This window comes from Rosa chinensis, chromosome 1 (genome assembly GCF_002994745.2).
Source record: "Rosa chinensis cultivar Old Blush chromosome 1, RchiOBHm-V2, whole genome shotgun sequence".
Lineage (NCBI taxonomy): Eukaryota > Viridiplantae > Streptophyta > Magnoliopsida > Rosales > Rosaceae > Rosa > Rosa chinensis.
Genome location: NC_037088.1, coordinates 38,319,979 through 38,335,475, shown reverse-complemented (window position 1 = coordinate 38,335,475; position 15,497 = coordinate 38,319,979). Strand labels below are relative to the sequence as shown.

General features: G+C 39.6%; 1 protein-coding gene and 1 long non-coding RNA gene across 2 annotated transcripts; both read right to left on the bottom strand.

Annotated features, from left to right (window-relative positions):
* Positions 1-770: 770 nt before the first annotated feature.
* LOC112197934 (putative disease resistance RPP13-like protein 1) lies at positions 771-3,964 on the bottom strand. The gene is made up of 2 exons (XM_024338913.2): positions 3,375-3,964; positions 771-3,272 (listed from the first exon to the last, which is right to left on the bottom strand). The coding sequence occupies exon 2, from the start codon at positions 2,888-2,890 to the stop codon at positions 1,892-1,894; it is 999 nt and encodes a 332-aa protein (XP_024194681.1). The 5' UTR covers positions 2,891-3,272; positions 3,375-3,964; the 3' UTR covers positions 771-1,891.
* Positions 3,965-4,996: 1,032 nt separating this feature from the next.
* Positions 4,997-14,004, bottom strand: LOC121051004. Its single transcript, XR_005804750.1, has 5 exons — positions 13,710-14,004; positions 13,123-13,235; positions 5,939-6,193; positions 5,285-5,758; positions 4,997-5,124 (listed from the first exon to the last, which is right to left on the bottom strand). It is a non-coding gene; the product is annotated as an uncharacterized LOC121051004 (long non-coding RNA).
* Between the last annotated feature and the right edge of the window lie 1,493 nt (positions 14,005-15,497).

The window sequence follows — 15,497 nt, the reverse complement described above, 5'->3', positions numbered from 1 at the left end:
TATAAAAATCTACCGCCTTTATATGAATGACTTCTATAGATTTCACAATATTTACAAAAAAAAAAAAGCTAGTAAGGATGACAATTGCAATAACTACAGCCTTTATATGAATGACTTCTATAGGTCTAATAAGGATGACAATTGCAATAACAACAATAGCGCAAGACGCAGGGCTATGATCAAACAGTAAAAGCATTAAGCATATACGTATAGACGACAATTTTGGGTTTTAGGAGTAGGTGATAATATTTGGGTTATTAGGGTTCCAAGCATCACAATTGAAAAACAAAAAAATCAAATTCAACAACAACAATGAACATGTTAGGTATTAGAAGTTGATACCACGAAACATTAGAGAAAAGACAATAAAAAATTTAAGAAAGAGAGATGATGGAGGACCAACCTCTTCGCGGCAGAGAGAAGAACTTTGATAGACTTTTCCACGCTCAAAATCTTTGCTCTGATGGCTGGAAAAATATTGGAGTTTGGTATTTATACTAAAGACTATAAAGTCCATGATTTTCCATGATTCTCTAATTCCATATGTATGAATGATATTTTGAATACCCCTAAACTTCTATTCATTTTTAAAAGTCCTAATTGAATACCCCTAGACTTTGGTGGAATTCATAAAGATTTTTTAAAATCCTAATTGAATACACCCAGACTTTTATGGATTGTTAAAAGTCCGTATTGAATACACCCAGACTTTTAAATTCCATAGACTTCTTTAAAAATGCCAGTAATTCCATATACAATACACCCCCCAAATATAAAGCTCTCTGAGGGAAGGTAGCTGTCCCAATGGTGGCAAGGAGATACAATTCTTACAATTAACAAGTCTAAGAGAAACAAGGACAGAGGAAGAATAAAATTCTGACCAAACTGGAAACATTTTGCCTCCATAACATTCAATTGTAAGCCTTTCCAGGTTCAGGTGAGGTTGGAGCTTCTCAAGCACTTCTCTTTCTTCTACAGATTCACTCCAATCCTTTCTTCCCCAATCCGAAATTGGGTTCTTACGAAAATTCTTTCTCCTTGCTGTTCTAGCTAAAACCATTTCTCCCCGATCCAAAACCACATTCTCGAACCTTGCTTTTTTACCTAAAACCCTTTCTCCCAATCCAAAACCAGTTCCTTAAGAAACTTCTTGTCCCTCAGTATGTAGGCCTCCAAACCGCTGCTATGCACCAGCCTTGAGATACAAAGTCCTCCACGCAAATTTTGAAGCTTCCTTAACTCTGCCAAATTATCCCCAGCAGTGTACACATGTGTTTGTCTAGCACAAACTCTGGTAGCATCTGGAGGTCTTTCAACTTACCCATATACGGTGGCATCTTTTTCAACTTTGTACATGTAATATCCAGATGGCTCAAGTTGATCAATCTTCCCAAGTTGGCTGGCAGTTCAGTAAGGCGTTTACACCATGACAACAACAATACTTGCAAGTTATACAAAGTACAAATTGCATCAGGTAACTTTTCGGTGGAACTGTAAGACAAGTCCAAGTGCTTAAGATGTTTCAAGTTGTTAATTGAATCAGGCAATTCCTTAATATCGTACCATGATAACTTGAGCATTCTTAAACATTGAAACTTCGGCAATGCCTCGTAGAGTCCTTTGCCAGAAATCTTCCACCACATAGAAGATGTTACTAATGTTAGAAAGGTGTGCAAACATTTAGCTTGCTGCAAAGCCTCAAACATAGGAGTATTATAACAATATCTCAACATACATGAAAAGTGACGAGTCTTGCTCAAATTGTTGGGTGAAGAAGTGCCCTGCCACCTAAAACAAAATTCACCTGATACAAAGCTTGCTAGATCATTGATAAGGTCATGCATGATATAGTGACCGGAACTTGATGAAACTTGAAAAAATGACATTGAGATTAGATCATTGAAGTAATCTTGTCCGATTTCTTCTGCAGTTTTGGGGGTTTTAGGTTGCAATAGATCTTCAGCCATCCACAGTAAACCAATTCTGATGTTTTGAACTCATAGTTCTTGGGAAATAGCGAACAATATGCAAAACAACGTTTGAGTTGTGAAGGCAGGTACATATAGCTCAACCAAAGAGATGGCAGAATGTCACTCTCCAAAGGCAACTCCCACAGGTCACTCTTCAATATACTTTCCCATTCCTCCACCAACAATTTAGAACATAAGAAACCCCCAAGTGACTTAATAGCCAAAGGAAGACCATTGCACTTTCCAACAATTTGTCTACCGATATTTTCAAGACGTGAGCGTGCACTAACACCTGCATTTTTGAAGGCATGTTTTTCGAATAACGACCAGCTATCTTGCTCAGACATTGGCTTGAGACGGTGAGCTTCAAGGCTACCCATCATACGTGTAACATCTTCATCGCGTGTTGTGACAATAATCTTGCTTCCATGTGCTCCAGACTCAAGGGGACGCATTAATGATTCCACCTGGTTATAATTCTTGTTCCAGATGTCATCAAGAACAAAGAAGAACCTTTCCCCCCTCAAAGTTTCCAGCAACTCTGATAGAAGCAGATCCAGGCTGTTGATCTTGCAAGCTTTTTTGGTGAGGGACTCATAAATGTGTTGTGAGATCCTAAAAACATCAAATTCTTTTGAAACGCAAACCCATGCTCGGAGGTGAAAATGTTGCTTCACTCTAACATCGTTGTATACAAACTGGGCAAGGGTGGTCTTTCCGATCCCACCCATACCCACAATAGGAATCACACTTATCTCATTGCCACTCTCATCATCTGATAGCAACAATTTAACCAATGTTTCTTTCTCTTCATCTCTTCCATATACAGACTTTTCTACCAAAGAAGTTGACGGTATTGTTTGTGATACCTTGTATCCAGCACTTGCTTCCAAACCCAAGACATCTTTTCTCTTCTCCATAATGGAATCTAGTCTATTCAGAACCTCCTCTACCCTGAGGTAAATTAATGTTGAGTCAAAAGCATGAGATGGAAGACTGGAGTTGAGGTCTTGTACCTTACTCGTGCTACTACTTCCAGATTCGTGTTCTATCTTTTGCCTCAACGCTTCTGTTTTGATCTCCTGCAACAGGTCCTCAGCCTCATAGACAGCCTCTTTAAGCTTATGGAGCCATGGCTTCACACTCGTTTGGAATTTCAGTTGCTACCCATCGGCGTCACCAAGAACAGGGTAAACAGATAACAACTTCTCCTGTAATTCCTCCTGGACATCGCTTAGGGGCACACGACCTAGCTTTTCCTGAATCACCGTAACAATCTTTTGGATGAACTTTGACTCGTGCCTACAAATTGCAATCAAAACAAAAATATATCAACAATTAACTGATATGTAAATACGGTTGTTAGTAATCAATCAAAGCTTTGGTTTTGATGAATTTACATACCCGTCAGCTTCATTTTGTAAAACCATGCCTGCTAGATCTGCAACTTCTCTAAGCGCTGCCTGCCATCCATTCAACGATTGATTTCCTTGGTATTTAGGGACCTCTGCAAGAGTCTCTGCCTGCTTCCTCAGTTGAGATGGATCGACGTCGTAGAAGACGGGTAACACGATATGATCGGAGGTCCTCTTGCGTTGAAGGATCATGACAAGCTCGTCCAGACACCATCTGGAAGAGGTGTAGTCTTTCGAAAACACAATCACAGAACTCTGCGACTGTCGAATGGCATTCTCAAGCTTTTCCTTGATATTCTCCCCTCTCTCGAGTTCAGGGTCATCCCTGAAAGTATGAAATCCGGCATTGACAAGGGCCGTGTAGAGGTGATCAGTGAAGTTCTTTCGGGTGTCTTCACCTCTGAAGCTCAAGAACACGTGATAGCTATATGGATAAGGAGAGGTAGTATATTTGGAAAGGGAGACCTTGTGACCTCGGAACAGAGCCATGATGAACCAACAAAACTCTGCTCAGCAAATCTCAAATATTTTGGTGGTTTCTCAGTCGAGTGGGAATTTCTTCCTCTCTTACTCTCTGCTTTTGCTTTTGGCGGGATGGCCCTGTCGGCCTTTCCGGTCCAAGTAGTAATAATGCATTTGCAGCTGGAAAGCACTAATTAACTATTTGTTTTCTACGAATGTTGTTGACTCTTTCTTTGACCAACATTTCTGTTCAATATTTTCCAAATTCCGTTTTATTTCACAAATTGTTGAATGGGTTGCCACTAGTGATGGAATAATTAGTTTGCCAAAAGAGATAAAGTAATGGAAAGATTAACTTATAAGCAGTAGAAATTTACCAATAAAAAGCCAACATTTGCAAATGCTTTGCATCTCCTCGTAACCATCAATGCATAATATATCAGTACATGCAAATGGAAGTAGAAATGCAATATTGGTATCCACATTGTTTGTATACTACATATGAAGAAGAGCACATTGTTATGAGAAATCTTAATGCAATTCAAACAGCAAAATTAAATTATTGAGAAAAAATTAGAGGGAATCAGTAAAATTCTTGCAAGTGATGAACAAACAAACTTCTTGTTAGAGCTCCTTTCTCAAATGGTGACCTCCTGTGTGAATGATAAGATGTTGGGTGGGATGATATAAATAAAGGAGAAGCAATGACTTCCTTTTTGGTAGTAGGAGAACTGGAGAAGCAATAATGCAACTTCACTTTTCTTCCACAGCAATGAGTGGTTCACTGGTTGTGGAGAAAAAATGCACAGGAACTTAAACTATGTGCAGTTAAGATCTATTTCATTTGGGGTAAGTGGTCCTGAATTGTATACCAACATAGCAGACATACTGATATGCAATACCTAAGTAGTTTCCTTTATATTTGGGTCTCAAATATGATTGATTTAGTCTGTCCAAAAACAAATAGATCATCTAGCACAATCAAATTGTACCAGTTACCTACCAATAATTCGGATTTTCCCTGCAATTGTGCATACATTTTCTGCAATCTGAGCAAACCAAAAATAGAACTTGATGTAAGGTTGAATATCAAAATAAAGAAGGCGTCCAATTTAAGACTTAGTTTTTGAAATTTGAAATATGGAATACCTTTGACCTGCCCGTTTCAACATTCCTTCAGGCTCCAGGTACTAGTAGAGCTTTGTAATCTGAATGGAAAACTCTTCGGTCAAGGTGTGTCATCTGCTTCTTTGTTTTTCAGTTTTGTATGTTCCAAGCTATATATCCATGAAATAGCAAAAATTACGTTTTGACCGAATTAAAAAGTTTCTGTTTTTTTAATACTTGAACTAGCTAGCTTTTCTGGAATAGTATTAATTTGGTTTGAGCCAATTATTTAATTTGATAAAACTTTTGTAATATTTCAAGCGTACCCACATAAAAGCTTGCACCAAATTGTGGAATATGTTGCCACTAATTCAACCAGTAGAAAGTAGAGACTCAACTTCAACAGTAAACATTGCATATATGCAAACCCATGCCATTCATGACCTCAGAATCCAATTCCTTCACAATTGCATATAATGAAACATTCTGAAACTCTTATATGAACACTACATAAGTATAATAGCTAATAAAATCAAGTGATTCTTGCTGATATATCCATTAATAAAGCCATATAAATAGAAGACAAATAGCAAGTTAGCAGGGGAAGGAAACAAATAAAACATAGCTGCCGGTTTGAGTATTTATTGGCCCCTTGGAAGTTGAAGCCTTTGACAGAAAACCCCACCCTCGCCTACTAGGCGACTACACTGGAGTAATGTTTTTTCGAGTTATGTAACAGGAAATGATCCTTCTCTGGCATCCTAAAGTGTCCTAGAATCAGGAAAAAATTTCCTTGCTGAGATGCTGCATAAAAAGAAAAAACAAAATCTCAGGGCTGGCTTTAGTTAACTTATTCAAAGAGCATTTGTACTATTCCAGAAGTATGTGAATTCAAAGGTGCTCTATAGAACCTATATCCATTGAAGCTAATTAGTAGGAAATATGCAACTATTGACTGACAATGGAAACTGGAAAGGATCTTACAGCTCCATAGTGAAGGTGCAACACTGTTCGTCCTCAAGTCATCTTTTTTCTACACACAACTCCGAGTTTTTTGCCAATGACTTTATTGTTCCGGAGAAAGTATCCTTCAGGTCATTTTTCAATTTCAAATCCTAGACAAAATAACGTTAGTATATGGCAGTAAAGCACCTTTCGTTGCAGGTTGGAAGCATTGCATGACAAAATGACTTCAATATATGGCAGTAAGAATTTCATTTTAGTACCAACATTGTCTATCTGCAACTAAAGATTAGGAAGGATTAGCAAAATAACTGCATATATAATTGAAAGAAAGAGCGCACACTGGCCAAGTTACATGACACTAAACCAATAGCTCTTAAATAATGTCATTCAAGCATCAAAATATCTGTTGAAATATCTAAATTCTAGATGCTTTCCAGTTGATCATTCATTAGACCTTGCTTAGCTAGCGCTCCCCTCACTGAACTCTACACACATAGAGACTCACTATATGGATAGCATTGACAAAGCAGTAGAGTTATCAGAGACATATGCATGAGTTCTAAGACCATCTCAGTGTTGTGTTTTTGGCTCATTGATACAATCTGAAAATTAGGGTTCAAAATTCAAATCCAAGTGTAGAAAGGAAAGAGGTTTGTGCGCAGCTTTTCTATAAGTTCTAGGAAAGTTAGTCTTTCAAGTTCTATTAGGATTTGTATTAAAAGCTTAGTCTATTAGGGTTAGGAATCCTAAACCCATGTTGTATCAGCAGCTTCTATGCCCTATAAATAGGGGCTGCAGTCAGTTTTCGGGAATAGGAAGATAGAAAGTGCAGCAAACTGAGAGTCAAGGTGATAGAGAGATAAGAACTAGTCTGAGGGGTTTGAGGGATCTGCAATAAGTACTTGTAAACACCTAAATTCTTCATAGTGCTAGTGAATCTCTCAAGAGAGATCACGAAGTGGACGTAGGCTAAAGTTTTGGCTGAACCACTCTAAAATCTGCTGTGTTGTTTCTGTTTTCAGTTCATCTATTTTCTGATTTTGCTTAAGTAAAACACAAAGATCCTAAAGGGGGCTTACACAATAAGTGGTATCAGAGCTTAGGCTCAAGGTGTTTTGCAATGGTGAACAGCAAAGTCATTGTCGAAGCAGAAGATGTGAAACCATCCATTAAGCCCTTTAATGGCAAGGACAACTTCACGCTTTGGCAAAGGAAGATGAAGAACGTTCTGGTTCAGCAAGAGGTTGATGAGGCAATTGGAGATAAGCCTGCAACAATGACTTAAGCAGATTATACAAAGAAGAATAAGAAAGCAAAGAGCTCAATTGAGTTGCATCTTGCTGATAATGTCTTGCTTCATATTGGTGAGAATATGACTGCAAAGAAGCATGGGAGAAGCTTGAAAGCGTCTACAGGGGTAAAACTATCAGCAGCAAGCTACTCTTGAAGGAACAGCTCTTTGGCCTCAAGATGGAGGAAGGAGATGATCTCAATGATCACATATGCAATTTTCAGAATTGCATATCAAACTTGGAGAAGGTTGGAGCAAAGATGGATGACGAAGACACGGCTGTCATGTTACTTCATTCGCTTCCACCTTCATTCAAGCACTTCAAAACCACCATGATATTCAAAGATACTATCACACTTTCTAAAGTGTGTGAGAACTTGGAATCATATGTCAAAATGGACAAAGATGAAGAAAGTTCTCAAGCACGGGGACTTCATGTCAGAGGCAAGGAGAGAGGAAGGTCCAGGAATAGAGGTGGTGGATTTGAAGAAAGTGGCAGGTCAAAATCCAAGGGAAAAGGCAAAGAAAAGAAGAATGGTTGCTTCGAATGTGGTTCACTCGACCACTGGAAAAGGAATTGCAAACAATGGAAGGAGAAAAAGGCGCAGATGTTAGGAGAAAGCTCCAAGTCAGCCAATGTCGTTGCTGGAAATTATAGTGACGATGGAGAACTTCTCGCAGTAACAACCAGCTCCAGCGCGCTTAAATATTGGACCTTGGATACAGCCTGCACATTTCATATGTGTGCACACAGAGATTGGTACGACACATATGAAGAGAGGAACACCGGGGAAGTGTTGATGGGAGATGATTCACCTTGTAGAATTATGGGAATCGGAACAGTAAAGATCAAGATGAATGATGGAATTGTCAGAACGCTGGGAAACGTCTGACATGTCCCGAAATTGAGCAGAAATCTGATTTCATTGAGCACTTTGGATAGGGCTGGATTTTGGTATAAATCTGAAAAAGGACAGCTCAAGGTAGGAAAGGGACAAATGGTCTACATGAGGAGTGTGATGCAACCAGATAACATGTATAAACTTACGGGTTCTACGGTGGTTGGTGGAGCTGCAGTTTGTACAGAGGAAGACAAGACTGAGCTTTGGCATAAACGGCTAGGGCACATGAGTCAGAGAGGGTTGCAGGAATTACTCAAAAGGGATCAGCTGGAAGGTGTAATGAGTTGCAAACTTGAATTTTGCAAGTATTGCACACTCGGAAAGCAGACCAAGGTGACGTTCAATGTGGGCAGCAGTGAGAACAAATCCAAAGGAGTATTGGACTATATTCACACAGATGTTTGGGGGCCTACACCAACAAAATCAAAGGGTGGAGCCAGATACTTTGTCTCTTTCATAGATGATTTTTCAAGGAAGGTTTGGGTATACTTTATGAAAACTAAAGACCAGGTTTTCACAAAGTTCAAGGAGTGGAAAGCTGAAGTTGAAAACCAAACAGGCAGAAAAATCAAGTGTTTGAGAAGCGACAATGGAGGTGAATATAGAGATAATCAGTTCTTACAGCTGTGCAAGGATGCAGGCATCACAAGACACTTTACTGTTAAGAAGACTCCTCAACAAAACGGTGTTGCAGAAAGGATGAACAGAACTCTCATGGAGAGAGAAAGAAGCATGAGACTTCATGCAGGGTTGCCTGAAACTTTTTGGGCAGAAGCGGTTAATCATGCATGTTATTTGATTAATCGATCACCTTCTAGGGCTATTAACTTCAAGTGTGCAGACGAGGTATGGTCTGGAAAGCCAGTTGATTATTCCAACTTGAGAGTGTTTGGTTGCAGTGCTTATGCACATATTCCCAGCAATGAAAGAACCAAACTGAAACCTAAGTCCCTTGAGTGCTTGTTCATCGGCTTTGAGAAAGGGGTGAAAGGTTATAAGTTGTGGGATATAGTCAACGACAAAAAGGTGATCAGCAGGGATGTAATCTTTGATGAGAAGACTATGCCATTGAATGAGGAGGTTAATAGCAAGAAGGAGAAGATGGCTGTTGTTGAAGAAGCAATCAAGATTTCATTAGCTAAACCATCAGATGAAGATTCCCAAGTTCAGGTGGAGCAAATTGAGCAAGTAGGGAATGATCAAGGAGCTATTGAAGAAATAGAGCAGCAGCACCAGTCACCAATTAGGGCTCAGGTGGAGCAATCCCCACAGAGGGGTCGAAATTCCCCTATCCCACAAGCACCTGAGTCTTTTAAAAGATGCATAGCACTTGACAAACCGAAGAGGAATCCAAGAAAGATACAAAGGTTTGGGTTCGAACCGGAAGAAGATGTGAGTCATGCTCTGAGTATAAGTCAAGGAGATCCAACTACTTATCAAGATGCCATAGAAAGTGAAGAACGGGCAGGTTGGATTGGTGCTATGATAGAAGAGATGAAATCTTTGCATAAGAATTCCGTGTGGGAGTTGGTTCCTAAACCCAAAGAAAGAAAACTTGTTGGCTGCAAGTGGGTGTTTAGGAAGAAAGAAGGAATACATGATGCTGATGCCATAAAGTATAAAGCACGTTTGGTGGCAAAAGGGTATTCGCAGAAAGAGGGAGTGGATTATGACGAGATTTTCTCTCCGGTCGTCAAACACACTTCAATTCGGTTATTGTTGTCTATAGCAGCTCAGTATGATATGGAGATTGAGCAGATGGATGTGAAAACTGCGTTTCTTCATGGGGACCTCGAAGAAGACATTTATATGTCGCAGCCGGAGGGTTTTGTTGAAACAGGAAAAGAGGATCTGGTTTGTCGGTTAAGGAAGTCCCTATATGGACTTAAGCAATCACCGAGGCAATGGTATAAGCGTTTCGACACATACATGCTGAAAATAGGCTACACAAGGTGTCTATATGACTGCTGCGTTTACTACCATGTATTCGAAGATGGGGAGATTATTCTACTACTTTTGTATGTAGATGACATGCTAATTGCATGCAAGGATATGTTGAAAATTGAAGAGCTTAAGAAGAAATTGGGAGCTGAATTCGACATGAAGGATCTAGGAGCTGCACAAAAGATCCTTGGAATTGAAATAAGGCGGGATAGAAAAGCTGGTAAAATTTGGTTGTCACAAGAAAAGTACATTCTGAGGGTACTTGAACGCTTCAACATGGATGGAGCTAAGGTTGTTTCTATCCCATTAGCTGCACATCATCAGTTAAGTGCAAAGCAAAGGCCATCAAGTCAAAAAGAGATTGATGCGATGAAGGATGTTCCATATGCAAGTGCAGTAGGGTGTCTCATGTATGCGATGATCTGCACAAGACCAGATTTAGCTCAAGCATCGAGTGTTGTCTCTAAGTACATGTCAAATCCTGGTAAGCCCCATTGGGAAGCAGTGAAGTGGATTTTGAGGTATTTAAAAGGAACTAGGCAGCTTGGAATCATGTTTGAGAGGAAACAAGAAGTAGCATGCATGGCTGGTTTTGTGGATGCAGATTATGCAGGAGACTTAGATAAAAGGAGGTCCACAACAGGTTATGTTTTTACTTGTGGAGGAGGACCTGTGAGCTGGAAATCAACTCTTCAAGCAGTCACAACTCTATCTACTACTGAGGCAGAATATATGGCATTAACAGAAGCTTCAAAGGAAGCTATTTGGTTGAATGGGCTGGCAAGTGAATTTGGAATTCACCAAGAAGGCGTGGTAGTGAAGTGTGACAGTCAAAGTGCCATTCACTTGGCAAAGAATCAAGTGTTTCATGCAAGGACGAAACACATTGATGTTCGCTATCACAGGATCAGAGATTGGGTAGAATATGGAAATATTATTGTGGAGAAGGTTCACACAAATGACAATGCTGCAGATTGTCTTACCAAGCCCGTTGCTGTAGAGAAGTTCAAGCAATGCTTGAACTTGCTCAGTGTCACAACATGCTGAGTTGTGGTGGAGCACCTCCTCACTTAAGGTGCGTTGAGGCAAGAAGAGTCTTGCCAAGGTGAAGGTTCTTGAAGGTTTGTTTGGGATTACTTCAAGAAGTTCAAGACATCCTGAAGGTTGCAACAATTGTTTTGGTATCAACTCACCAAGGTGGAGATTGTTGTGTTTTTGGCTCATTGATACAATCTGAAAATTAGGGTTCAAAATTCAAATCCAAGTGTAGAAAGGAAAGAGGTTTGCGTGCAGCTTTTCTATAAGTTCTAGGAAAGTTAGTCTTTCAAGTTCTATTAGGATTTGTATTAAAAGCTTAGTCTATTAGGGTTAGGAATCCTAAACCCATGTTGTATCAGCTGTTTGGACCCAAAATAAACATTTTGGCCTGACAAGGCACGTCTTGGATAAATTGAGCCAATATCAGTGGCTCAAGCTATATATTGTCGACAAGTTCGAAATATATATTTAGAGGCTAAATAAAGCCTACTATGGAAGCATAAAAAGTCAACTTTAGCATATTTTCCTACTTCGGCTAGGAGAAACCGAGCTAAACAAGGAAGGAGGGGCGGCAGACTAACCAAATGAAATCGAAATGAGCTAAAATTTCCAGATTCACTATAGACATCCTAAGAATCATTTCTCATGAAGAGTGCAAGAGCTTTTTTTGAGTGGAAGGCCTTCAAACAATCAGTCCAATTTTCTGCAGAAGCAAAACTGGAAAACTGGACCTGTAAGAGGTCCAGCAGCATTTCCGGCCTAACCACATGGAAATAAATTCTGAAATTTTACCACAATAATCTACACTGATGGTGGATAATTTCATATGAAGAAGTCAAAGGCTATATCTGAGTTCTTAGTGGAGATAAAAATTAAAGGAATAAAGGAGTAGAAAGTGCTTAAACCTAACATTCCATTAAGTGTTTAAGTGCTTAAACCTAACATTCCATTAATGTTTAAGTGCTCCATTATGATTTATTTAAAGGCCAAATAGTGTTGCTTGGAAGCCTATAAATAGAGGCTAAGAGAACAAAGGAAGACACCAATTCATTCAACAACAACATCTCTAAGATGATCTAAGTTCTCTCTAGAGCAACCTCTCTAAGAGCAACTCCTCTCCTTCTCTTTCTCTTATCGGTGATCACACTCTAAGTCCTAGTCTCCTCAGGAGCCGACTATTAGTGCCACCAAACCCTCTGTCAACGTACTTCGGTCCTAGTCTCCTCGGGAGCCGACGGTAGTGCCGCGACCACAACGGTTACGGAACTAGCCAAGCAAGGGTAACGCCCTAGCAACCCAGCTAAGCTAAAGTCACGCTTTAGCAAGATCTCCTCACTTCTCGGTGGTTCTCGCTCTGCTCGATCTACAACATCGAGTATCGATTTGGTGATTTTCAAGAAGCTCAGCAAAAGTCCTCGCCACGAGGCACAAAGAATCCCACGACGAGGTTGGTGCTCTCCTCGTCCACAATCGCTGAAAAGAAGTCAGGTCAAGGGACACCTCCGACGACCGCACCCGACGGTGCTGGCACGCCCGCGCAGAAAAGAGACTGTTGACCAGCTCAAATAAAATTGGAGCCAAACATCAGCAGCTTCTATGCCCTATAAATAGGGGCTGCAGTCAGTTTTCGGGAATAGGAAGACAGAAAGTGCAGAAAACTGAGAGTTAAGGTGATAGAGAGATAAGAACTAGTCTGAGGGGTTTGAGGGATCTGCAATAAGTACTTGTAAACACCTAAATTCTTCATAGTGCTAGTGAATCTCTCAAGAGAGATCACGAAGTGGACGTAGGCTAAAGTTTTGGCTGAACCACTCTAAAATCTGCTGTGTTGTTTCTGTTTTCAGTTCATCTATTTTCTAATTTTGCTTAAGTAAAACACAAAGATCCTAAAGGGGGCTTACACAATAAGTTATTATACAAGAAAAAAGAAAGTGACATGGGTATGTCCGTATGTAGCCAATTATCAGAACCAAGTAGCCTATTATCTATGGAACTCTCAAGTCTCAATCACTAGTAATCACTACAACCTGGGAATTTCCTTTCTGCTCTTTCCAAGTCTGGCCCCCTAGAAGATCAAGCTTTCATCAATTAGCATTCCTCCAAGGCATATAAATCCCACCAAGGAAGTTACCACCCACAGCTGATTACAGAGATGAAGGGTCCAAGAGTTAAAAATTTCAGATACTGATGCAGTATAGAGAACAAAGAGGATATATTACCCAGCTTTCCAGACTATAAAATTTCCAGAAGTGTAAAGACCAATTGGATGTAGAATTAATGCTGTTTCTTCTTTTAAAAATGTCAATGAATTAATCAGCACTCTAAATACATGCATTTTAACAAAACTTATCAATAGACTGATTTGGAACGGAAAGGATCTTACCAGTCAGTAAGGTCGATCAGCTCTTATCATTCTACATACGATTACATCCTAATATTATGTGCAATTGTGCATAGGTGAATTAGATAGGTTATGAGGATTCTAATATCCTTATTGAATATCTATGTCTCCTGATCGTGGAGTCCAGCTGATAATTTATAGGCTTCCATCGTCATATAGTTTTATAAAGGACTACAATGAAAAGGCAGTAGATTTATATTGAAGAAGAAATACCTGACATAATTTTGGAAGATTATGATTAATGGAAATGGCCGGAACCCCTCAAGGCAATGCAACTGCATCATATATTTTCCACATTGATAGTATGCTATGGATGTCAGAAATCTTGGAACAATCTTTCCCTTCCTCTCTTAATTCGGTGTTATTTTTAAGCAAAGCACACACACTAATGATGTGTACAGAATGAGGTGAGATGGTAAGAAATCGAACTTAGAGTAATACGTAATCTTCAAGGTTTCAAGTGAGTTGAGATGTCCAAACCACTTGACGATGTCCATGGTCATAAGATTAAGACAGTAGATCCAGAGATAAGTGAGAATACCGGGTAACTGCCCCTTTTCTGGAAATGAATCTAGCAATTCTTCAGATCATCAATGCCAAAGTAAAGTGACAAATTTTTAAGAGATGTAAGTTCTCAGAGACCTTCACAATCTGCAAATTGTTTTCAACAATTTTTTTTTTTTTTTGGCAAGAACTGATTATTATGGGATGTTTTCACTTTTGACCGCTCTCATAACTGGTTACTGAGATGAGGGTCCAACAGCTACAAGCATTATGAGATGCTGCATGTAAAACACAGAAAAAAAAAATAAAAAAAACAGGATACATTAGCCATCTTTCCAAAATGCACGCCCAAAGCCCCAACCTTTAAAAAGATCATTAATCCTTCAATTCCAAAACATATACAAAAGTTAAAACCTTTAGTGGCAGCACTGCAAATAGTTGTAAACTTGTAACATCTAGGGACACACTGGCAACAGAAGCATACAAACATCAGTAGTACCTTGACCCGGAAGCAAGAGAATCCGAAAGTTGAAGTAGACTCGAGATTAATAAAGATATTAACGATTGTGTAAACTGTATCTGTATACTCAATTTCTCAATTTACTATATGTAGTTCCACATTGTGTCTACAGCTTATAATCTTTCAATGGAAAAATTGAAGACTCCCTACTGTGGACTTAAGCTCAAACATTTTTTAGGAAAATCAAAACAGGCCCAAATTCTCTGTTACAATATTGAAACAGATTATAATGCATAGGTAGCTGTTTTAACTGTTAAAGTTGACACTGAGTTCTGCTAGTTAGTGGATTGAGTTCATCAAACATTTTTGAGACCAGAGATTGGGATGTGGTCATTCCTAGAACTGTGGAATCAACGATGAGTTCAAGCAATAGGATCTTACACGCAGAATATGCGACCCCTCGAGACATGGCATGTCATATCTTCTGCCAATTGATCTGTTTGAGGGGGATATGAGCAATCTTGGGCCAATCTTCACCCGTCTCTCTTTGGTACCTTTTCTTAAGCAAAGGACATCCATGGATATTTAGACAAGAAAGAGATGCCGGCAGTCCACTATCTGGCAAGCACTGCAGCGCATGGCAATTCGGGTGCCGTCCATGGTCTTGAGATTCATTCAGTAGATACGGAGAGTAGTGAGAGAGCTGGGCAACATTTGCTCCTCCAGAAAGGAATCTACCTCTGCACATTCATTCAAGTTAATTAAAGTCAATTGACAAAAGGACTAAATTCAGTCTAGCCCTCCAAAATCGAAGCCTTCAACAGATGTTTCTCCTTCAAGGCATAGAAATATTCCACCAACGAGTAAACTACTCATGGCCAGTAACTGAGATGAAAATTTTGCTTAATGGGATGCTGCATGTGAAGTATAGATAACAAAGAGAGGATACAATAGCTAGCCAGCTGTCCCAAAGCATGAATCCCTGGCCTAAGGCTAAGGAGTGCCTCACCAGTACTCTAGCTACATGTTGTTACCAA